A 25182-nucleotide genomic window follows, 5' to 3' on the forward strand; every position below is an offset into this window, starting at 1 on the left:
TTCAAAGAGCACCTCGGACAAAAGCAGCCAGGATATATTTATATAGCTGTGTGTTTCTTCACAGTCATAAATTTCATGACCATGAAACATCCCTAACTATTTCGATCATAAACATGAACCCAAATATGAAAATATTTCTGTATCTTATTTCCAAGCATTCTGTTAAAGCTCAATAACATCTTTCATGTAAAAGCTGTTTGTAAATGTATCTGTTAATTTGAATCAAGTAAGTACAAACATTTCCAAAGTGTGGCGTAAATTATAGAGCAGTAAATACATATATATATATGTATATGTATAAACATATATATCTATATCTATAGCTATAGATACAATTTTAAGTTCTCTGTGAGATTTAGTCAGTAAGGTATGGAAGCTGGTTTCTTCTTCTTGAAAAAAAAAACGCCACTCTGAAGTTACAAATTTCAAGTTAGTTTCTTGAAATGTCAACTTATTCAGAAATAATTTGAAATTTTGAGCTTTTAGCAAGCTTGTTATTTGTACAGTTTATTTTCAGTGGCAGTAGTGAAAGTAATTATTACACTTCAAACCATGACTCATACAGTAAATGACACATTTCATGATGAATGAATAATGAGTAAATAGTTCATATTTTAATAATATTTCATAGTTAATACTTTGATTATAGTTTAAATACAATAAAAATTCCATTGTCGCCATAATAAGTATTAAATTATGTGGTCATTTTCAGGAAATTCTTTCTAAGATCATGTGAAAATTCCAAACTTGTAAAATAACATTTGTCCATAGTCTTACATATGATCTCGGTGCCAACAATAATATGTTAACAAGCCTTTTTTTTAAAAAAAAAAACAAAAAAAAACAACAACAACCTACAGCAATAGGTCCATAAATTCGGCAACAGATGCAAAATCTCTTCAATACGTCACCTTCTGATAGAACTGCTATGAAAACTAAAGAAGAAGTGAACATTTATAAATATGAGTAAGTGCTGTAAGTCCTGTAACTCCTGATTGTTGAGTTTTAAGGAAACTCTGTTTATTAAAATGAAGAAAATCAATATTTTACACACAAATCTGAGTATAAGACAAAACACTAATCCACAGGCTGGATTTACCCACTTAGGAGCTCAGAGGCAAACATTTGTTGTTGGACCCCTGTTGGCCCCCACTCTGTGTGGCAGCTTCATGATTCATGAAAATCATATCGCTGATTTTCCCACAATTCAATTAAACCAACAGCAACAGATAATGTGATGTGGATTAAATCTGGAACTGATGCGCCATGCACACGAACATCAAATGATCATTAAAATATCTTTGACTTCCACTGATTTGTTAAAAACCTCATGTCATGTGTCCCATCATCCCGGTGCTGAGGCAGTATCTACATCTCAGCGGCGATGGCGGCATTCTTCACCCCTGCACCAATCACAGCAAAGAACACATTTGGGAAAAAGGACCTGGCGTAAATGGCCATCTTAGGGAGCGAGGGAGCAATCACCACCTCTTTCCTCTTATTGTTTAAAGTCTTCACAATCTCCGCGGCGGCTTCATCAGGAGAAACGCCGAGGGGCTTCTTAGTGTACAACACTGCAGTGAGCCGACAGGAAGAGGAAATAACACTCAGCATTTTCAACAATAAAAGAAGTGTTTGAACATCTGTCTTGCCTCCTCTGAGTTTACTCACACGACCACAGGGATTTGGAGGTGGCTGGGGCTCCAGACGCAGAGCAGCTGATGAAGTTGTGGCTGATGGTGCTGACGGAGATGCCGTACTCCTCCACCTCCGCTCTCAGGCAGTCAAAGAAGGCCTGAACAGCGTGTTTAGAGGCTGCGTCTAAGATACAGAGTGAAACCTGTCATCATCTTCTCTGAGGAAACAGCAGGAATAATCTAAACTTGTTTTCTAATCTAATCTAAACTCTGCACTGGAATTTTAAAATGTTTACATTCAAATTTTTAAATATCGTCTTTGAAGGAGTCTGAAAACTTTGATAATGGATTGTTTTAAGTCATTTTTAATAAATATATAAAAAAAAAGTCCAAATCTGAATACTTGCTGCTTAATGCTAAGTGTTAATGGTAACTCAATGTTAGCGTTAGGCTAACATTAGTTATTTAAAATGAACTTTCTTCATACCAATTTGAATTTTTTTCAATAAAATAATATTTTTCAAATATATATAATTTTTAGTAACTTAGATATTTTATTGAGAAAAACTATTGGCAGAAAAATAGAGAAAATAACACATCACCATTTCTTGCATTTAGCTACTAAGATTATTATTAATTCTGCTGTTACCAAATATCAAAGAAATGAGTAATTAGAACTGTTGATTCTTGTCAAAAATCTCGAGTTTGCTTTGTAACTGATCAGAAACAAAATACAGACTGAACTAACGTTTCTGTTGTTTCCACAGAAACAGTTTAAGCAGTTTTACAACAGATTACCTCAACATACAGCAAATGAGTTCACCATAAACTAAAACCAGTTTTTGTAATACGAACATTATGCAGACTGAAGTTATCTGATGTTTCATGAAAAAGGGAATTTAAAAACTCACAGGTACTGCGAAAAGGCACAGCTAGTCTCCCTTGGATGCTGTTAACCAGCAGCAGGTGACCACTTCTCCTGGAGATCATGGAGGCCAGCACGCCTGAAAGAGAAATTCAGCCTTCATCGTCTCACCCTTAGAAGGTCAAAGTTGAACATGTTCCCATCATCTACCTTTAGCCAGAGTGACGGGCCCAAAGTAGTTGTTGTCCATCAGCAGTTTGTCCACCTCCAGAGACACAGTCTGTGCTGGAGCTTTCACCTTCATGCTGCTGTTAAAGATAATAATATCCAGGCACCCATAACAGTCCAGGATCTCTGCAATTGCCTCAGGCATGCTGTCCGTATCTCCAAAATCCAGCAGCACCAACTTAGGAGGGAACGTCTGAAGAGGAGAAACAGCAGAGGAGGTCTGCATGGCAGCAAAGTGCTGTATGGTGACTACATCTCATTTACTTTCACTTGTAATGCAGTACTTATGATTTGAGCAATTAAAATCTGTTTATTATTAGTAGTAATAGTAATAGCAGTAATAATAGCTAACATGCTGAAAAACACAGAATTTACATAAATGTGCAGAGACAGAAATAATATAATTAATTGTTTGTGTTTCATACACAAAAGTCTTTAGAAGAACAAATGTGGAAGGTTTTGAGTTTTTCTTGACGGGTGTGGTGCTACGGTGAATTTCAGTGTAGCATCATGTGTGACATTTGCACGGTGGGCTCTACGTGACCTGCAGCAACATTAGTGGCTGTTCTATAAAGCCAAATAGTGGTCACAGGAAGTGATGTGACAGCAGAACAACAGCCAATTTATATTCGAGTCTTCTTAATTCCTGTTGTGTAAGTGGAAGAATTTTTTTTCTTATTGACAAAATGCACTGAAGTGTTGGCTTCATGTTATCATTCTTTACGCTAAGAATATCATGTCAGGATTTTGTGCCTGATTTGTGGTTTTAATTTTGGGATTTTTGTGTGGTGATGTTTTGAGATTTGTATTCTTATAAGTTGTTTCCTGGTTGGTTTCTTTATGTTTGTATTCACATGTTTGAGTTTTGTTCTCTTCTTGGTTGTGGTTTTGTTTTTATGTAATTACTTGAGTTTCTGTTTATCCTGCCTCCCCTGTGCCCCAGTGATTTGTTTATTCCCTGTTTTACTTCCTGTTTTATTTTGGTAGTTTTTGTGCTGTCTGTCTTTAGCTTTACTGTCTTTATCTTGTTATCCCTTGATTGTTTCCACCTGTTTCCACCTGTATTCAGTCTTTGTATATTCATAACTGTTGTCTTCACTGTCTGCTCTACCTCTTTTCCCCCAGTAAATTCTTAGTGTTTTCCTAGTTTTCCTGATGCTGTAGTTATCTATGATATTCAGTTCAGTTTCTGTTTCAATTTTATTTTTATAGCACATTTAAAAGTCTCAGGTACATCAAAGTGTTTCACAGACAAGCCGCATTTGCGGGGTTACAGCAGTAAAGGAGCAGGAAAATACAATTATCAGCAAAAGATATACAGTTATAAGATGGTGACGTGGCAACAAGCATGAACCAGGGAAAAGTTAAAAACCAAGTTGTTTGGAAGGCAAGCTTAAACAGGTGGGTTTTTAAACGTGATTTAAAGGATTGGATGGATTCCGACGCACGGACATCAATCGGCAAACTGTTCCAGAGTTTTGGGCAAAAGCAAAAGCACGATCCCCCCTACTCCTCCGTCGAGACATTGGTTGCATTAAGAGCCCCTGGTTAGAGGATCTGAGTGCTCTCGTGGGGATGTATAGGTCAAGGAGGTCGATTAAGTAGCTGGGTGCCAATTTATTTAAAATTTTAAAAGTGTATAAAAGGATTTTAAAAACCATACGGTATTTGACGGGGAGCCAATGAAGGTTGGCGAGGGTTAGCCTGATAAGAGGGATGAATTCATTAGAAGTGAGATGCAGGGTCCTATAGTGTTCAGGGCATTTTTGATAATGCGAGAGGGAAGCACATCGTGACGAGAGTTAGAGCTTTTCGATTGGCCTATTAAGGGTCAGAAAAGATACAGGTTCTAGGACCGTTGAGGGTTCATATTATCTATGAAGCTTTGATAAAAGAGCTTGAAGCTCATGAAACATCAAGTCTTCATGCACATCTGTCGCTTCACTTTGATCTTTTCAGTCAAACCCTTATTAGGATCCGATTAAGGTGATTTTCACATAATGTGATTATATGAAAAACGGGTGTCTCATACTCAGAAGCTCTCTGGCTTTGTTGCATTCAAACATTTAAGTCATTATTTCACACTGCAAACTCTGATTATACTGAACAGCAAAAACTCTGAAATTACTCTTTTTATGTGGAGCCTAGTAATTCTGAAAAGGTGGTTCAAGTTAATTCAAAAATGTTTCATCATCTTAAAAGGGAAGAAAATGTAAGTTTTCACTTCTTCATTTTTTAAATTACTTTGACATTTACAATCCACCAAAGACCCTAAGAGCAGCTCCACCAGCAAAAAATGCAGCCTGGTAATAAATGCCAGTGAAAAGGAAGCTTTACTGCACATTATTAGTGATTACATCTTTTACAGTGTTCTGATTCAATATATTGCCCAAAGGATTTTTCTCGTCTGACATCCCATTGTTAATCCACAGAGTTTACTGAGATGTTGGGCCAGTCTTTGCAACCACAACAGCTTCAACTCTTCTGGGACGGCGTTCCACAAGGTTTAGAATTGTTTCTGGGAATTTTTGACTATGCTTCAAGAGGCCCATTTGTGAAGTCAGACACTGATGTCGGACGAGAAGGCTTGCGTCACAGGCTACACTGTAATTCATCTCACAGGTGTTCTGTCAGGTTGAGGTCAGGACTGTGCCAGTCAAGTTCTCCCACACCAAACTTGCTCATCCATTTCACAAGTCTCCAGCACAGACTTGTGGACAGGTGCCCAGCCATGTTGGAACTGGAAGGGGCCATCCCCAAACTGTTTGCACAAAGTTGGGATCACTCTACATCAGAGGAGGAGCCAGACATTTGAAACACCCGGGGCTTAGCCCTAAAGGGTAGTATGCATGTGGGATTTTTTTTTTTTTTTGAGGGGGGGGGGGGGGGGGGGGTGTGGAAATGACTGAAAGATTAATAGGCTCTGTTTTGAGTTTTGTTCAAAAAAGAATGACTTCATATAGGGAAATATATATATCACACATGCAGGACACCTTAAACTAGTTTTTTAATTGAGCAGCAAGACAGAACGAAGTCGGGGCTGTATCAAGACACAGGGACTAAACCCCAATTCAACCAGACCCAGAACTGATCCAGAATTAAAACAGGACTACAACAGTTCAAAAGCAGGATTACTGAGGACTTAACCAAGACATAACCACAATCAGAACTAGATGATAGTAGCACTAAAAATCATCATAGACCTGCACTACACTTATTTATTTAATTCTACCAAAGTACAATATTTAGATTGAGAAAAGTTTATGTAATTATTTAGCCTTGTTGTGCAAACAAGCCTGCAGAACTTAATAAATATAGAATTTGAAAAATAGCAAACCTAAAAAGAAACACTAGGTACGAGATACATGAGTACCTATGATACGGTGATACTTTTAGTAAGCAACCATTTGACTAACATGTGTGTCTCACCTGCTCTTGTTCATCTCTGTTCTGTCCTCACTCTCCATCTCAATCTCTGCTCCTCTCTCCCTCTTTGTGCTGACAATCATCAAATATACAGTTGAAACCAGATATTTACAAACTCTTCAGATCAAAACACAAACACTTTTTTAATTGTAACATCAAATCAGACTAAATGTTTATTTTTTTAGATTGATAAATATAAAAACATATTTGTTAACTTTAAGAGTAAAGAGAGAAACTGTCTGTGTTTTTTAATTGCAAATGGCACCAAATTGTATTCAAACTGAGCCACACTTATGGAGCTCCACGATTCTTTTCCTGGTGTTTTGGTTGACATCTCTTGATTTTCCCATTTCAAAGAAACAGCCTCTGTGTTTTGCCTTATATGCATCCACAGCTGTGCCACCAATTTACTCACATGGACTCTACTAACCTATCAGAAGCTTCTTCAGCTCAGAATGGAATCGTCTGGAGTTTTCTTATTAATTAACAAACTTAGTGTATATGTACTCCTAAATTTGATGAAAGTGATAAAAAATAGACCGATCTCTCTCTCTTTATTCTGACATTTAACTAATTCAAAATATATTTCAATATTTATCTAAAACAAAAGGTTACTCTAAATTGATGTTGTACAGTAAAAATGTTTTATGTTTTCTCCCTAAAGTGTATGTAAATATCTGGTTACAAATGTGAATATCCTGCTGTGTACTGAAATCCCTCTTGTTTTGCATAGAAATATACTGAACAACATACAAAGCATAATATATAAAATAACATTTACCTGAGTTTTTTCTTTGAAAGAACCCTCTAATGTCCATTCTTATATTTCAGTACATAACTGAAACCGAATTAGTCGGGGAGGGTAAGAACTGAAAATATGAAATAAACACACGTAAGCTAAGACTCTCTAAAAAATAGCATTTGTTCAGCTTTTCATTTCGCCATTTGTTGATTCACTTGAAGAGCAAGTAAAATAATATTGGTCAAGTGATCAGTTTCATATCAATCTTTCGTGATGCACCGTCATATTTACATTATTTGTACGGTACGAATGATTTGCTTTGGTACCTGCTCAAACTTAAGCTCTCCTTAGTATGGCTGGCTCCGTCTCTCCAACAGCGCACTCACGGGCAGCAGCTCCCCCCGCCCCCTCGCTCAGTCGCTTAGTGCCTGAGCTTGGATCATACCAATATCAGGGGGGATTCACGCACAGTCGTAAATTCCCACAGTGTGCACTATGTGCTTCGAATATTGTGTGTACTTTTTGTTTTATACAGTTGTCAGCCAGGCATCTAACTATGAAAAAATTACACTCCAAAATACCCCGGGCTTCTGACAAAACAACCCGGGCTTGAGCCCCGTAAGCCACCCCCACGCTCCGCCCCTGCTCTACATGCCTAGGTTTTTTACACCTGTGGTCATGAATGTGATTGGAACACCTGAATTCAATGATTTGGATGGGTGAGTGAATACTTTTGGCAATATAGTGTACTTCACTGAGTACTTTGTCAACGGTCCTTTGGTCTACGAGCTGTTATAATCTCTAATTTCAGTGCTTTTAGACTTACCACTGTTGGATCCGAAGAATTTGCCAAATCATCAGCGAGTTCTTCGAGTTTCTCCCAGTTTTTCCCGCAGAGGATCAGCCTCGCGCCTCCTTTGTGAAACACGCCTGCACACTCTTCACACAACATATAGAACTGCTAAGAAACCAAGTTCAGTTTAAAGATGCTGTGAAAAGGTTCACCTAAAATTACCAAAGTGTGTGTGTGTGTGTGTGTGTGTGTGTTACCTTTTCCAAGCCCAGATAAAGCATCAGTTATAACCACCACCTTGTTGCGTACAGACTTTTTGGACAACAGTCCCATGATTACACCATAGAGGTAGAAAAATCCAGCAGTTAGCAGGACCACGCAGGGCACCAGGAGCACAGTGGTGGTCCACGTCGAGTCCATCTCCTGAAAAATGTTTTAGTTGTAACATGTAGGAATGAAATTAAAGGATGATTCTTTCTAGATATTTGATATATGTCAAACGTTTGACATTTTGTTGACAAAATGTTGAGGAAACACAGACACACCTCTAACACAGCGTGGGAAACTGTTAGTCTAGCCGAGAAAAATCAGTCCTCTAATGACCTCGGTTGGCAGTCAGTACAATTACCAAAGTGTAAAAATGTAATTCTGCCTTTTTGTCAGGGTTTTGTTCTGCGTCTTAGCAACGACAATGGGACTCCAGCTGCTGTGTGAGGTGTACAGGTGCTGGTAGGTGCTCATTTACAGCCACAAATGCTCTTGAACTCGTGGTTAGGCACAAAAAGCATGTTTCAAGTCTGAAACATGGATTTACGTTTTAAATTGAATATTATTTGAATTTTACTGATGCAGATGAGATGGGATGGAAGTGAGTCATTACATGCGTTTCATACCCAGAAGCTCTCCGGCTCTGTTACATTGGAATCCATCTCACCCTTTACAACCTTTTTTAAGTCTAACTATGTGTTCTTATGACTCTGAAACAAAAACAGAGAAGAGTTTTTAAACCACGTTCTTACACCAGTAATCAAAATAAAGACAAATGAGAGATCATTAATGTCTTTCTTCTGTACAGACAGTATACTTGGATATTTTAATATTTATACACAAGTTCTCATCAACTACTTGATATCAAGTCCAGCTTTTCACACTATTATTTAAAGTCTTTAAACAAATTTGTCTTGTGAATCGTAGGGTTAGAGTTAGGCATTAGGAAATGATGCCAGATCCCTGGATGGGTTACCATATCTGTGATAACCACTAGCCAGTGACCGTCTGACAGTTGGACCTGCTCGTCCTCATCACATCCACTTTTTTTAAACCAAGATGGCAACGGAGAAAATGCTCATCTCGAGGCTTAAAAACACGACCTCAGAAACCAGTGGATGACGTCACTCTAGGTACATCCATCATTTATACTGTTTATGTAGCACAAAAGATAAAAATGGCAACAAAAAGATACAAAAAGTTACTACAAAGAGAGAAAAAAACAAGCCTGCAATAAGAGACAAAAATGACAGTAAACACTAGAACACAAAACACAAAAAAATCACAACAGGGGAAAACTAAGAAAGAAAAAACTGCAAAGCAAATGCACAAAAAAGCAATGAAAAGACAAAGTTGCAGGAAAAGAGAAAAATAACAAAGGAACAGATATTTATCCAACCGACGCACACAAAAGGCAACTGCAAAACAAAAAAATATAACAACAGAGAGACACAAAATTAGTTTAAACAAAGAGAAAAAAATGACGAGATAAAACACAATCACAAATATAAAAAAGCAAACAGACACAAGAAAAAAAAAAGTTGTGAAAAGAGACAAAATGACAACAGGTCCAGTGTGAGTCTGGATTACTCTGTACTCAGTCTTTGGTGACTGAGATTGAAAGTACGACAAATGCACAAAAAACAGCAACAAAAAGACACAAAATGACTTCAGTGTAAAGTTACTTGGTGTTTAGTCCACTGGCCACCTCATACCACCATTAACTCTACACATTTCTCATCTGGCAGTGAAGACAGACACTCGCATGTTGTATCCAACCAGGAATTTGAGGATAACCTTTCAGTTAAGGCTCACCATGCCAAGCACTGGCTGTTCGTCCAAGAAGAGTTTTCTAAAAATACACTGCACTAAAAATAGATGCTGTGGCCCTCACAAAGGCTCAGTGTCACCCCGGACTCGCCAGGTTATTCCAAAACAAAGTCGGGAAATAACGGAGCACTTCTCAGTCCCTCTGCCTTCTGAGTCTGCGGTCGAATTTTACATTAAAGCAAAGTTTCCCCACCGTCCTCACATGGTCTCTGCACTTTGCATAACTCACAGCTAGATTATAATGAGCAGCTCATTTCTGAGTGTCTGAGCCACCCAACCTCGACATTTGCAAGGAATTGAATTAGCAGCCACCGCTTACCGCTTCCTGGGCCTCTGCAGGTAGTCGAGTTTAATTCCTCTCCTGAGGAGCTGTAGCTGCTCTGCTCAGCACAGCTCCTGTGACATGACAGCAGCCCAACCGGCCAGGCATTGCAATACTTTAGGATTTGAGCTCTTTTAATAGCAGCACAGCTGAGTCAGTTATTTTCCATGTATGTTGTCAACATGGTATGTTTAGAATGACAGGTGGGGAGGAGATGGGGCTCCTACTGGCTACAGGAGGCTGCCCCTCTTCTGTGACCCATAAATAATTACGCATTGCTGCATAAAACAGCACACATACTGTAAGTATTTCTAAGCATCCCGAGGTCTGTGGTTCTTATCTTGCAGGTTGCATTTTACCTGAAATAAGGGATTCAAATTCAATTTTACTACAACCTACTGAAAACCTACAAATCCCAAATTAATGTTGTGTTAGTGTTTTTACACTAAGGTCAGCGGGTGGACCAGATATGAATTGGCCTATGTGTCTTTAGTATGACACAAGCTCTAACAGAGATGAAATCTGATAACCTGATGTGCTATTTTAAAGATACTGAGTCAAGTTTTGAACCACAATCCTGGTGCTAACAGGACTTTAAAAGCAGCAGACCACCAGGTGGACTCAATAACTTGGCAACTGTGGGGATGAAGAAAAGAAGAAAATGTTGCTCAGTGTTCACTGAAGTCCACGTCAGGTAAGCTATGTCCTAAAAGTCATTCCAAAACAAAGATATGTGTAACATGTTTGAAATGTGCAGAAAATTAATGCACCAAAACGTTAAAAAATTCAGGAGTTCTAACACTGTGTGACATACTTAAGCTGAAAGGACTAAATACCAGCTATAAATAAAACAGCAGGTAAATAATTTAAAATAATAAAGTAATACTGATAACGGGGAAGATTTAAAACAACAAAAACAATATAAAATGCAATGTTGTTTTTTGTTTTAGGATTTTAATTTCTTCTTTTGCGACCGCTAAATGTTACAATTTTAAACTTCCGCTTGATTTTATTTTGAAGGGCTTGCCGGATGCTGTGAGTCTATCTTGACTCTGAGGAGCTCTTGGATTTTGCGCTGACAGAGCGGACAGGTCGCTTCATCTTTCCCGTCAGACACATCGGAGCCGCCGTATTTTTCTTTTCACAGCAGCGTGACACACATCATGTCGGATTTCGAGGAGTTTGAGAAACAGCTGAGCGAGAATCGACAGGGTGAGTGCTGCCGTCCGTCTGTGCCCCAGTTCGTTCTGCAAGCTAGCAGCGTAGCGCCGGCGCGGACCGTTAGCTCGCTCAGTTGGTTTTATGAATGAATATCGCGACCTGACACCAACTTCAGCGCGTACTTTTCCTCTCTATGACTCAGCTTAGTTGTCTTATCTGTGCGATCATATTTTGATTAGACTTCAGCCTGCTTCTGAAGCTGCTAAATCTGTCACACAGCCCTGGACGCAGTCTGGGTGCCGGTAAGAGCGCACAGTCAATTTTACCTGAGGCAGCAGGAGGCCAAACTCCAGGAAAACCGCGCACCTCTTTATAGTTTTCTCCTGCACCGTGAAGACACCTGCGGGCAGAAATGTAGTAACACGGCACTTTCTGAATCATTTGGTACTGTTTCTGAATTCGGCATCCATTAACAAGTATTGCAACGCGTTATTAACAAATTAATTAAAAAAATAATCTTTGAGTGATGGATCGAACAGCATCACTAGGGAAGAAATTAGAAAAGGACAAAAAAATGAAGGAAACAGTTTATTTGTAATTGTTTCAGTAATAATGAGGAGTTGGAGCTGAGCTTAACACATACTTATCATCACTTTATACTTATGTCTGCGTGTATCTGCATATGTAATCCCTACACTAGTTTATTATTTTTAATACTATTTTAAAGCCTATTTCATTTATTATTTATTATCTGTTTTGAAGTTCTGTCAAAATGTCATTTTATTTTATACATTTTAATAATTAAAATTTTAATTGAAATTGAAATTTTTTTCATATTTCATTGGCTAAAAATTTTTTTATTACTTGGATGAATGAAAATTCATTCAAGTCGTGTTAGTCAAAAAAATATATTATTAAAAATATATTATGTTTCACAAGCTCACGTGCCTATGAAAATATACATATATATGTGTGTGTGTGTGTGTGTGTGTGTGTGTGTGTGTGTGTGTGTGTGTGTGTGTGTGTATTAAAAATTGTAAAGAAAAGAGTAGAATATTGTTTTGTGATCAGATGTTCCTTCATTTGGTCAGCATATTCCAAGATAATGATGCCAGGATTCGTTGGGCTCAGATTGTGCAAGAGTGGTTCAGTAAGCATGAGACATGATTTTCACACACTTCTTGGCCAATGCAGACTGCACACCCGGTGCCACTGAGAATACTTGGGATAAGCTGGGATAACTTTATGCAGCGGTCCAACTCTCCCATCACTAACATCTTTGAATGATGTCACAGCAGTCAGACTTAACCCAATATCAATTTTGAATCTTTTTAACTTTTTCCCAGCTTCTCCAGTGAATATTTGCTATTATATTCATTCATTTAGGTGTTATTAATCTCTTATAATGCGTAATATACCTGCAATAATAAAAACATGCCAGCGAAGTTAAACAAGGTTTCCAGTCACAAAGAAAGAATAAAAAGTCAAACAGACCTCGTCCACAGCCTGACATTTAATCAAAGAGCTCCGGTACAGCTGGATCAGATCCACACAGAAAACAAGAATACCTCTTATCGATTTGTTAAAAGGTCTTAAGAACTGTACAGCCAAGAAGAAAGGCCACATTAAACTGCCACTTTTCTCAGAGATATATGATCAGCAACATATCCAAGGGTGTCAGACCCTGCAGGTACTACAGAAAGGAGAATTTCTTTAATTATCAGCGGTGAAAAGGGTAGATCTATTAAATATTTACACCATAATTATGAAGCAATTATCTGTAGAACTCAAAAGATTAAAGAGTTAATGGAATGACATGAAAATAATCAATTCTGCAAAAAGAGGCTGACACCCCCACTCATCTCCAGCAGAGCTGTTTGCACTGTCACATCCACAGTAGTAAATTGTGCTTCTACTGATGGAAAATTACAGCGATATCACAGCCTGTGAGGTTAAAAAACAACCACACCAGGGTTATGAGCTGCTGACCCATTCGGGCAAGTGACGCTGTTTCCACCGATCAAAACGAACCTTCACTAATGGCTACTTTCTTCTTAGAGTCAGTATTTTCACATTAAAAGGCCATTAAACCACCAGACATCATTAACCCTCTGATGTTCAGGACTTCATCAGCAGAGACCCTAACCTTGTGCTGTCTGTCTGAATATGTGTAAAGTCTTTTTTCTCTCAAGTCTTTAAGGTACAAAAGAAATAAGAATTCTGACTGCCATGGATCCACATCTGTTTAAAGTTTGTCCATAACAAGGTCCTTGTTGTCCATCTCCAGAGCAGCAGGTTAGGGCTGGTTGGTCACTGATGGCGATGACACGACAGCCAACTGAATGAGGAAGAAATGAAAACTGTCTGTATCTTTAAATCCAGCCACCGGTCTCAGTATTTGCTCTAGCACTGCTTTAGCTGATGTTTTTCCTCTCTTATACTTTTATATTATCCCCTAAATGTGCTGATAAATTAAGTAATATTCTTTGAAATTAAGCTGCCGGTAAGTAAAAGAGGCCAGTAAAACTCTGATCTACTGGCCTGGATGCTCACTGGGGAAAATTTTTATGTTGAACTCAGAGTTTATTGAAGCTTTCCAATATTCCGGGCAAATTCCTGTGAAACTAGAGATGTCAACTTAGTTTTATTTCCTGGGAACCAGGCTGATCTCAGGTGAGGTGGACGAGTAAAATCATTCGGAGTGTACCTGAAGTAAAGCGGTGTCGGTACAGCCTGAAAACATTTGGTTTTATTGCTCAAAAAAGAAGCGCCGCTGCTCTGTCGTGTTTGTCATCCCGTGTTTTTCCTGACCTCACAGAGCGAGAGAGGGAGCGGCACAAGAAGAGGAGTCGCAGCGGATCTCCCGGACGAGGTGACAAGCATCGCAGCTGGAGCAAAGACCGAGGTAGCCGCAGCCGGGAGAAACGCAGCCGTAGCCGGGACAGGAAGAGCCGGGATCGCCGCAGCTCCTCCCGAGACCACAAGAAGCACAGGTGGAAAACTGCATGGCTTCCTAGGAAGGATGAGTCCGTGTACACCGTGTTTGGTTGTAGATCCTCAGACCATAAACAAAGTGAAAGAAATGTTCATTTTCATTACTGAATGAATGAATTCTGAATTCAATATTTTTGAATTCATAAAGTAGCAAAAGATGTCATTCCAATCACTGTCACATAAAGATACGATACTCTTTATTTACCCCAGAGATTTGGATATTCCTGCAGCCAAAACAGTAAACACAGGGGTGTCAAACATAAGGCTCAGGACGGCCTGGCCAATGAGCTACCAGAACTTTATCTGTAGTTTTACACATTTATTTATCACAATTTAAACCTAAAGAGTTGTATGGAACGCCAGGACGCCATAATGAATGAATTAAATACACCATTAAATAATTTATTAAATTCATTTTGGCACAGTTGACTCCTTCAGGTCTCACCATGAAATAATTTTATCTGTCGACCTCACCCATCAAACCCAGGGGGCGGGGTTAACACTGATGGAGTCAAAACCATTGGTTTGGCCTGGTGGCCATTGTTTTTAGCACACAACAACCGGCATGTTGAAACTAACAGAACTGAACTTTGGAAAAACCCTGTTTGTGTGTCACCAAATACCGTTTTAATATTGTCTGGTCGGTTTGTCAAGATACAGCGTCTTTGCAAAAGTGCTTCGATGATTTCGGAGATGTCTGCCCAGCCCAGTCTCACGGCAAAAACTGATGATGTAATATTTCTGTCCAGGTTGCAGTCTTCATGATGAAGTCTAACAGAGTGAACCATTAAACTTCAGTAAAACTATGCAGTTATGAAACGTAACTTTAACCTCAGCCAAACCGATTCTTTCAGTTGTAAATAAAACAGCGAAGTAAAAATGACCCGACAGACAGAACCTGAGTGAATGAAGTCCAGCGTTTAACCACTGAGAGTTAAAACTCAGGTGAGGTTTCAAAGCTGTGTGCCGGTGATTGGACATCAGCCGCTGATAAAGCTGGTTCGCCTATAAAGTGCTCTGTTGGGAAACAAGCTCCAGCAGCTCTACGCTCGGGAAAAGAACTATATTTACTTATCTTGTGCAGAAAAATGCGCCGACATTGCGTTATATCGAGCACCGGCTGCCCAGTCAAACTGTGACTATCACCAGGTAACGTAGGCGTGTTTCTTGAATTAGCAGCAGGTGTTAAACAGCTGACAGGTGAGGAGGAGGAGGATGCATGAAGGTAAACTGAGGGTCTGTTGAGCTGATCGCTGGTGTCGTGAGAAAAATGTCAGCTCGTTCTTTATGTTACAGAAGCACAGAGACACAAGACCAGGCGGAAAGAGACGATCGTTCGGTGAAAATGAGAATCTGCGAATGCAACATGTGGAACACGGAGAGTGGAATATGTAAACAAACCGGTTAACGTAACACCTCCCCCCACCCCCACCCGTTAAGCTGGAACACGGGGGCTGTGAGCTCGGTGCACTCTGTCAGCTGACTGTTAGCAGAGCTAGTGACATCTCTGAAAACATCTGAGCACTTTTGTGAACATGTTCTATGTTGACAACCTGACCAGACGTGAAGATTCCGCCATGACATTCGCGGCTAAAACACTGTTAAAAGTGTAGCTGGTGACAAAAAAACGGGGTATTCTAAAACTGTACACCACCACCATTGCTGCCTGTTCATTCTGGGATACCTGGCTGCCCCACACAAGCAATCGATTATCTAGGATCGACTTGTCTTGACTTACTTTGCACGGCAACCAATCAAATGTTAGAGAAGCTGCATGGGCAGTGTTAACCCCGCCCACTTAGTTTGATGGGTGAGGCTGACAGATAAAATTATATCAAGGAGAGAGATGAAGGGGACAAAAGTGCCAAAATGAATTAAATAAATAAATCATTAAATAATTAATTAAAACTGTCAATAATTATTTAAATGTGTTATTAATTAAATATGTCAATAATTAAATGTGTCAATAATTAATTGTGTGTTCACGTAACCACTGAAAGGTTTCACTCAGATGTTTTTGTGTTTTCTGCGTGCAGCCACTCTCCAAGACGAACGAGGAAGAAAAGGACCTGCAAATATTGGGACGTGCCTCCTCCTGGCTTTGAACACATCACACCAATGCAATATAAAGCTATGCAAGGTACCCGACTTGTTCTCTTTGCCTCTTTAGCCTCTAAATCAGACTTCAGCAGAGCTGCAGTGAGTTTCTGCTTCGCGGCTTTGTGCTCCCCAGCTCTCTAACTCATCTGTTCTCCAACACTGAACCCCGATCTGAGCTTTGCTACTTTACATGTGGGCTGGAGAAGTCAGACAGCCTGCCGTAAATCCTGAACCAGCTGAAACAGTCGTGTTTACAGCGCTGTCTGCGTGTTTTTGCTGTTCACTGCCACCAGGGTCCAGTGTAAAAAGAAAATAAAGGAATCGGTTGCTTTGGTTTGTGTTTGTGCTGTTGTTGATCCTTCAGCTCGGCCACGGCTGCAGAGGAGACAGGTTAAAACGCACAAAGAGCTTCTTTGTAACCGGAGTTTAAAAAACGATGAAAACTGTCAGTCTGTGCTTCTCGTTCTGCTTTGCTTGATCTGAACAGGCAGTGCTTGGCTTCTTCCTCTTTTCTGCACAGCTGGTCAGCGACAGCGTGAAGTAGGTATGAAGGTTGGATCTGGGATGGCCGATGGAGATGTCTGCTGTTATTATCTAATGCAGGGACGCTGTGAGAGAGCCATGGCGCTCTTTGAGTACTGGTGGTAGTGCTGTCCCTGCTCCAAAAGCCAATCGGCAGCCAAACCAGGAAACATATGAGCATATCATCTCATTCTATAACCCATTAACATGGTCTCTGGTAGCACTCTGATTGGAGGATTCAGAGATGCTTGTGTTAATTTAGACCAAATTATTTTATGTTTTTTGTAGTTTTTTTAATCAGATTTGACAGAATCTATGCTCGTGTTTGTTCTGTGATGAGCTCTGAACCACGCTGACACCTTTAAACACTCGCTGTGCTTCATAAAACTACGTGTTTGTTGCTCTGCAGTCTGACTGTGGGATATTATCCCTGAAACACATTAATAGTGGCGTCTGTGTGCAGCTATTTGGCAGCAAACACTGTCCCTCCTTCGTGTTTCCTCAGCGGCCGGCCAGATTCCAACAATAGCTCTGCTGGCAACGTCCACCACTACTGGAGTAGCTGCAGCCCCGACACAAGTGCCCATAGTTGGCAGTCAGATGACGAGACAAGCCAGGCGCCTCTACGTTGGCAACATCCCGTTTGGAGTGACTGAGGTACTCTCGTGGTCGCTGTAGATTCGTACCAAACAGACCTGCTGGTGCGGCGCCTCAGGTTTGATTTCTGTCTCCTCAGGAGTCCATGGCCGAGTTCTTTAACGCCCAGATGCGCCTCGCGGGACTCTCACAAGCCCCGAGTAACCCCGTTCTCGCCGTGCAGATTAACCAGGATAAGAACTTTGCTTTCCTAGAGGTGAGGGTTCATATTACTGTTCAGTGTTTTAGGTTGGTAAAGAATATATAAATAACACTTATATATTTATTATTCGAACTATTTTTAACAAATTATTTTCTGTTGGTAGATAATTAAACTTTCTAAAAAATATTTGTTGTGTGCTTATTATTTATCTACATTTTCATTTGTTTATTTTTTATTGACCGTTGAAATCGCCCGTCCTTCTCACAGTAACATTACGTCATGTTCAGTTCTGAGCACAAGCAGCTTGTCTGAGAGGTCTGAGCTGCTGTCTAGCACTAGTTAACGTGAGGCGCACCGACGTGCTGACTCGCTACAGGCTCTCACGGCTGCTGCATACATGTGCGTGGTGTCTGCGCAGTTTTGGCTTCTGCTGCGATTCTTCACAGACGAGCCGAAGGTTAAATCTCACCCTCCGTAACGGCTCACTGTAGGATTTATCAGATTCCTGCTGAAGCAGTCGTGTTAGTAGGTGTTATTAGAATTGTTCTTTGTTGGCGCTGTGACTCAGTGTGACTTTCTTTCCTAGTTTCGGTCTGTGGATGAGACGACGCAGGCCATGGCCTTCGATGGGATCATTTTCCAGGGTCAGTCGCTCAAGATCAGACGACCTCACGACTATCGGCCGTTACCCGGAATCTCAGAGCAGCCGGCGTTCCACGTCCCAGGTTTGACTCCGATGCTTTCTTCTTCTTCTCTTCAGAGTTATTTAGTGTCATTTAACGTCATTAAATTTAGTTAGAGTTAAAATGACCTGTTCTTACATGAAGCCAGACCTTATTTCCTGACATATACAAGTTCTTTTAATGGTGGATATTCATGTTAGCCAGGATGAGGTTTTAATAATGAGATCAGTACCGGTATATGTGAGCTAAGACCTCTGCAGGACGTCACAGTGAGCTTCTAGCTCTGCTGTGGCCACTCCTCTGTTTAGTTTCAGTATTGATTTTGGGAGTAGACTAGTTGGGATGAAACAATGACTGATGAAAATGGACGGAGATGAATAAACTTCTTATTATAATTGAGACATCACAGCTTTATCCGAGAAATCCAGTTCAGATCTGATTTCGTTCAGTCTAGATTTGATCTTGATCCCATCTATATCTGACAACACCTGTGATTTCATGAGGCCCAATGAGCACATGGTTAAAGGAAGTCTCAGGGTCTTGGCCCATTTTTCTTTGTCACAGGTCTCCCAAAGCATGTTAGTCCTGCTGCCTGGACGTCCTGGGATGACCTTGTGAGATGGGATTTAGGGTCAAGAACACCACCCCCCCAATCAGACCCCACCTCCCCTTCTGAACAAGCCTGTATTCTACACCACCTCCACATTGGTTTCTTTATTTGCGTTTGAATTACATGTGATGCTTAGTAAATAATCGTGTTAAATAGTCAAGATTACCGTTATTGACTAATCACACAGCCTTAGCATCCCCACACATTCTTTTGATTGAAATCCAATCAGAAGAAAGATAGTTTAAAGGGGCAGGAGCTTGTTGAACTGTGAGTCATGCAAAGCTACTCTACTAGCTGGAAATGAGCAGATTAGATTTTACTTCATGGGTCATTTGTGCTTTGTAAGCTCATATTTGTTTTGTGATTTGTTTGTTCTCTCTTCTCGTGGTTTGTGTAGGCGTCGTCTCCACTGTTGTTCCCGATTCCCCTCATAAACTGTTCATAGGAGGCCTCCCCAACTATCTTAATGACGACCAGGTATTTATCTGAGCGCAGGCTGAACAGCTGCGCTCAGCTTTCCTCACTTTACGCTCACATGAGGTTTTTGTCACCCTGAAACATGCGTAGTATGTTTTACGTTTCACATTTCTTTGTGACGTGAGAAATATATAAAAAAAATATGGTTAGTCTCGAGTAACAAGGCTTCTGATGGAAGTCAAAATAGCTGAAGGGACCGCATGGTGTAAAAGCACAAAATAGAAAACAACACAACATACAGTGCTTGTGCCTGTGTTCCATAATGTCACAGCTTTTATTTTGGTGAATCTCTGATTTTACATTAATCATTAAATATAAGTAAACTCCTTACACCTTTCTCATGCTAAGCTTACTGATTTAAGACAGGTAAGCAAAGTCCAGTATATTTAAAGTGACATGAATTTACTTCTTTGTGGTATTTATTCCAGTGGGTCATTATCAAAGAAAAAGTCCACCTTAAGAAGTTAAAAAAATTCTTCTTCTTTGCCTTTCTGGATTTTTCTGTTGTTTGTTGATTGGTAGGTGCCTTTAACAATATATGTATATATATATATAGCTGCACGGCACTAACGCATTAACTTGCTAACACGTTGACGCCGTGCAGCCCTTGCACGGGGCGATCCGCGTTAACTCGCTAACGGAGATTTGCCGCATTAATGCAGTTATGGCGTTAACGTCATTTTGACGAGATTAACGCTGACAGCACTAATATATATAAATGCTATATATACTTATATATAAGATTTATATATAAGTTTATATGGAGAATTCCTCTGAATGTTGAGGAGATATCGACTGAAATCGAGCTACAGCTGGGCGTACTTTAGTGCAGTACTAATTCTTACCACCAGATAGTGCAGTTTGTCAATTTAAAATGTAACATTTAAATGTCAGTTTAGCCTCATAATGAAGCAGTTCATCAAATAGGGCATCTCTGCACTAGCTTCCTGCATGTTTCAGAAGTTAAAGTTTTACTTTAATATGAAATGCTGAGCTCTTATGAGCCAGCTCGCAGCCTCAGAGTGTCAGGTGAGGCCTGGCTGTTGGAGTAAAGTGGTTCTGCGATCAGGACCCCTCAGTTTTGGAACAGTGAGACTCATAGATATACAGAAGGATTCATAAAACACCCCATTCAGTTACTAGAATGATAAGAACATTGTTATTTACAGTGGCATCATGGGAAAGGCAAATCTGGAAATAATATCAGAATTTCCCAGAAACATTTCAATACACCCCCTGATTTTAATTAAAATAAGAGTCATTACAAAAAGTACCTTTAAATGCCTTTAAATGGAAATTTAGTGCCTGACTACATACTCACGAAAGGACGTAGAAAGTCAGTAAACAACTCCAGAAACGCTGCAGCAGCTCAAACAAAAGGTGGCCTTTCCCTTTGCTAAAGACTAAAAAAACAGTTTGTTTTGTGCACCTGTACGCAGAGAAACTTAATTCTAACTGTCCATTCTGTCTCATTTAGCCTCAGTTAGTTTGCAGAGCACATGCAGCCTGATGTCTGTGATTCTCTGACTTATTTTTTCTTAATACTTGCAGTCACTGCCACTGCGTTGATACTCACAGCTCTTTCATTTTTGTTCCCCCACTTTGTCCCCAGCTAGGGGCCTGTAAGATCGTTAAGTCTGCGCTCATAATTTGTTCAGTAGTACTCATCTACTGCTGCCATGCCAACATGTAACACAAGGCAAGTAAGACATTCTGGTCCTCACACGGATACACTCCGAGTCCGCAGGTCGCTTACAGGCTACTTTCTTTCTCCCATCATGCTTTTGGAGCGCGTTTAAGATCCAGGGATTGATCATTGAGGTTTGGGGGTTGTGTTGGTGGAGTTTAGTTATTTTTTTTAACACCATCTACTGAATATGGGATTACTATTATATGCATATCTGTTTATATATTTGACCATGTTTGAACACTTCAATCGATTGTCTGCTTTGAAGCTAAAATACCACAAAATTAAGTCATTCCAGCCTCTAAATTATCCATAGACTCCATATTTTACAGTGTTTCCCACACATCTGAATTCAGTTTGTAGTGGTTGCGCTCGGGAGGAGCCACGCACACACTAAAGGTTACGAATAATCAGTACAAAGTTACAGACACAGATGGTATAAAACATGGATGTAGCCTATTGATCTGAAAGCCAATGTAGAATTCAGTTCAGTTTTATTTATGTTAGGCCAAATCACAACAACAGTTTCCTCAAAGTGTTTTCTATTGTAAGGTAAACCCCCTCTAAAGTTACAATATAACTTTAAGCATGCCTTCTTCGTAAAAGCCTCCAGGGGGCGACTCCTCTCTCCTCCTTTGGTTGGACAGGAGAGTGTCGACTGTATACCTCAGCAACGTTTTCCTAATGACTTTATGGCCTCGGTCACTAATTTCAGGTCTTATAGAACGTTTAGTAAATCATGGTCATGGAAAGAATCAGAAATGAGGATTATGTAGTACTTGCTTGTTGCCTCTCCAGGGAGTCTATCATCCAATAGCACAACAGACTCCGACTCCACCATCTTTAACTGCAGCTGGTGACAGTCGTCCTCGTCCTGCTCTGCAGCCTCACAGTAGGTTCTCCAGAGCAGGAGAAGGACCGGTGCTGCCAGGGATAGTTGCAGTGCAGCTGGGTTAGTCCGTTGGACTGCAGGATGATAAACTCCTGGTACAACCTTTTTTCAAGAGTGATTAGAAAGAGACATCAGTGCTGTGCCTCTCCTTTAGCCTCCTGTACTGATGTAGATTTCCAAACAAAACCAGCATGGCAGCTTGCTTGGAGGCTTTCTTGCAGGTTACTAAAACACAGAAAAAACACATTAGAGGTGAGACACAAGCATCTCTGTGTTTATTCTAGTTTTCAGAGGAGTCATATAACCAGATTAGCTTGATTTGCATAAAGTAGCCCAAATAGTTAATGTAAATGAGGAGGTGCCGACTCCGTGGCTAATCTACCAAAATGCCACCCTGCTTGCATGTATGGTTTATTCATAGATTATGACTAGGAAGCGAGGAATTGTCACTTCCTGTGAGCAGCTGAATGACGTGAAAGGCCGCCATCACAGCTTCCTGCACATCAAGCCAGGCAGCAGCGATTACATTTTCAAAATATAAGCAGCACTATTAAATCAATCCCCAGATATACCTTTACCAGCCCAAAGGAAATTCTATATGTGGGAAACACTGTTTCAGCAAAATGGGGAAATGACTCAAAGCCTGTATTTAATTGATTAACCGACAAAGTGAAATAAGCTGCAGGGTTATTGATCATTCTCAGGACTTTGAACAGTTTTATGTGCTGGTGTTGTTCCTGAGTTTTCCCAGGAAGCAGCGTAGTAGTGAGAAATCTTTACAGTGTAAAATGCTCCAGCAGTGTGTACAGATCAGCCCAGCACCTTACGAGTGACTCACATTCTGCTTCTATGTGTCGTGGTCTTAAACTGCTTTCGAGTCTCAAATGGACATTTAGAATTCACTGAGTAGACAAACACATTCAGCGGTGAGTTCTCCAGCTCAGATCTCGCTCCCGGACTCTTGTTTGCAGGTTAAGGAGCTCCTGACGTCGTTCGGGCCGCTCAAAGCGTTCAACCTGGTGAAGGACAGTGCCACGTCACTGTCGAAAGGTTACGCCTTTTGCGAATACGTAGACATCAGCGCCACCGATCAGGTAACGGTGACGAAGTGTTTTGGTGGGATCTTGAGCTGTGCTGTTTGGCTACAGGTCTGTTTGCTCTTCATCAGGCTGTAGCCGGGCTCAATGGGATGCAGCTGGGCGACAAAAAGCTGATCGTCCAGAGGGCGAGTGTGGGAGCTAAAAACGCCAATCCTGTGAGTACAAGTGGCAACATGAACCTGTGGTCTCATTTTTTGCATCATGTGCACAGTCTGTGTATAAAAGAGGAATGCTGCCAGTCGCTGGTTTTGGATTCTGCACTTTGAGGCCTCAGCTTTAGCGTTTTTATGCTGTGTGTGCGCTGCAGACCTCCATCATAGAGACGCCGGTGACGCTGCAGGTGCCTGGGCTTCAGAGGCTCCAGAACTCTGGCATGCCCACAGAGGTGCTGTGCCTTCTCAATATGGTGATGCCCGAGGAGCTGGTGGACGACGAGGACTACGAGGAGATCCTCGAGGACATCCGCGAGGAGTGCTGCAAGTACGGCACTGTCCGCTCCATCGAGATCCCCAGGCCTGTCGACGGCGTGGAAGTACCCGGCTGCGGAAAGGTGATGTTTATACACTCTGTACATGTCCAGTGAGCCGCCATCGAGGGGGCGTTGGATTTATAGCCAGAAAATATATTATAAAGCGTAAGTAGCATCGATTCTTCGGGACTCACCGGCGCTTTTTCATAACACCTCCCACCCACTCCATGACATGTTGGTCAGTCACAGGAGCTCGTTCAGTGAGAGACTGAGATTACCGAAAAGCACCACTGAACGACACAGGAAATCATTCCTGCCTGTGGCCATCTCCCTGTACAACGCATCCACTTAACACACTGTTTGCTGCTACAGCTACACATGTTTCTTTTCCAAATATTTATTTATAAGTGACTTATGTATGTATGTATGTATATATATGTATATATTGTACTATTCTTAGTTAGCGTATTGTCTGTCTTGTCTTAATGTTGGTTTAAAATGGAGCACTGTAACAAAAAATAATTTCCCCCAGGGATCAATAAAGTATTCTGATTCTGATTCTGATTCTGATTTCAGATCTTCGTCGAGTACGTCTCTGCTGCAGACTGTCAGAAAGCCATGCAAGCCCTCACTGGACGCAAGTTTGCCAACAGAGTGGTGGTCACCAAATACTACGACCCCGACATGTACCACAGACACGAGTTCTGAAAGCACAGACACGTCCCTCCTCCTCGTTTTCTGTTTGTGGGCTGGGCGTCAGTCTGCTTCCCTCCTCCTCTGATCGTCGTGATCCTGTCCTTTAGAGACCAGAGCTGGAGCAGTTTTATTGCTGGACTGCAGTGTGTGTGTGTGTGTGTGTGTGTGTGTGTGTGTGTGTGTGTGTGTCTTCAGTACTAAATAACTTCCAGCTTTTGCCTAACACCCAGACTGTGAGTGAACTCATTCTGAACTTAAAAGATACTGTAGTATACATAACATTTGCCGTAGAATGAATGTGACATGTATCTTACCTACACTAATACTGCCTGACAATTTCAGAGTAGCTATCTATCAAGTATGCACTGTACGAGAAAAAAAACAACCGTCAAATGTCTGGATTTTCTTCCTGAGCACAAACGTTCATTTCGGGTTTGAAAAGCCATCGTAATGTTTCTTCCGTGGCTTTGAGAAAAAGAAAGGTGTTCATTTATTTATTTATTTATTTTTCGAGAGTAATATTTCCTGCTATATATGTCACATGTTAATGTTCCTTAAACATATACAGTGCTGTGTGCTGCTTACATAGACCAAATGTTGACTTGTTTCATGTCAGTAAAGCCTGAATGGCGACTTTGTAAATACTGTCAGAGATACATTCGATTGGCGAAACACTAAAAGCTGCTTTAATTCGAGAGTAATCAAAATCAAATTTGAAAAGTTTCAGCTGGAAACTTTTGATCAGACAAAGGGACAGTTGACCCATGGTTAAACCCTCCACCTGAGGGGTGTATGTGATTCTCATTTCTAACTCTGCACCTTTATTCTGGGACTCCACTAAAGCAGCTCTGCATGATTCTGTTCAAAAACACTGTTATTCAC

The 25182-nt window shown here is 40.6% G+C and overlaps 2 protein-coding genes across 4 annotated transcripts; one reads left to right on the top strand and one right to left on the bottom strand.

The window, feature by feature from the left end:
• Positions 1–826: 826 nt before the first annotated feature.
• dhrs7ca (dehydrogenase/reductase (SDR family) member 7Ca) lies at positions 827–10246 on the bottom strand. 3 transcript variants are annotated; one of them, XM_026164045.1, is made up of 8 exons: positions 10108–10246; positions 8585–8668; positions 7949–8114; positions 7725–7837; positions 2713–2923; positions 2549–2641; positions 1672–1821; positions 827–1574 (listed from the first exon to the last, which is right to left on the bottom strand). In XM_026164045.1, exons 2-8 carry the CDS (start codon positions 8618–8620, stop codon positions 1369–1371), a joined length of 975 nt encoding a protein of 324 aa, XP_026019830.1. In that variant the 5' UTR covers positions 8621–8668; positions 10108–10246; the 3' UTR covers positions 827–1368. The 3 variants fall into 3 exon arrangements, with proteins under 3 accessions (XP_026019830.1, XP_026019831.1, XP_026019833.1); XM_026164046.1 differs by lacking the exon at positions 8585–8668 and having other exon boundaries at positions 10108–10244; XM_026164048.1 differs by lacking the exons at positions 8585–8668; positions 10108–10246 and having other exon boundaries at positions 7725–7859; positions 7949–8032.
• Positions 10247–10550: 304 nt separating this feature from the next.
• LOC113020252 (splicing factor U2AF 65 kDa subunit-like) lies at positions 10551–24942 on the top strand. Its single transcript, XM_026164044.1, has 12 exons — positions 10551–10804; positions 11131–11322; positions 14090–14264; positions 16302–16405; positions 17393–17544; positions 17624–17740; positions 18273–18411; positions 19377–19456; positions 23007–23129; positions 23204–23290; positions 23443–23685; positions 24181–24942. Exons 2-12 carry the CDS (start codon positions 11274–11276, stop codon positions 24310–24312), a joined length of 1401 nt encoding a protein of 466 aa, XP_026019829.1. The 5' UTR covers positions 10551–10804; positions 11131–11273; the 3' UTR covers positions 24313–24942.
• The last annotated feature ends 240 nt before the right edge of the window (positions 24943–25182 follow it).

The sequence above is a fragment of the Astatotilapia calliptera genome, chromosome 4 (genome assembly GCF_900246225.1).
Source record: "Astatotilapia calliptera chromosome 4, fAstCal1.2, whole genome shotgun sequence".
Taxonomy (NCBI): Eukaryota; Metazoa; Chordata; class Actinopteri; order Cichliformes; family Cichlidae; genus Astatotilapia; species Astatotilapia calliptera.

What these genes read in the sequence shown, in the direction of transcription:
- dhrs7ca (XM_026164045.1), bottom strand. Translation starts at nt 8,620, where the DNA reads ATGGATTCCAATGTAACAGAGCCGGAGAGCTTCTGG. An exon ending in TTTATCTGGGCTTGGAAAAG is followed by an intron (nt 7,838 to 7,948) that starts GTAACACACACA and finishes TGTTGTGTGAAG; the next exon opens with AGTGTGCAGGCGTGTTTCAC. An exon ending in CTCCAAATCCCTGTGGTCGT is followed by an intron (nt 1,575 to 1,671) that starts GTGAGTAAACTC and finishes GGCTCACTGCAG; the next exon opens with TGTTGTACACTAAGAAGCCC.
- LOC113020252 (XM_026164044.1), top strand. Translation starts at nt 11,274, where the DNA reads ATGTCGGATTTCGAGGAGTTTGAGAAACAGCTGAGCGAGAATCGACAG. An exon ending in ACTATCTTAATGACGACCAG is followed by an intron (nt 19,457 to 23,006) that starts GTATTTATCTGA and finishes TCTTGTTTGCAG; the next exon opens with GTTAAGGAGCTCCTGACGTC. An exon ending in GAGCTAAAAACGCCAATCCT is followed by an intron (nt 23,291 to 23,442) that starts GTGAGTACAAGT and finishes TGTGCGCTGCAG; the next exon opens with ACCTCCATCATAGAGACGCC.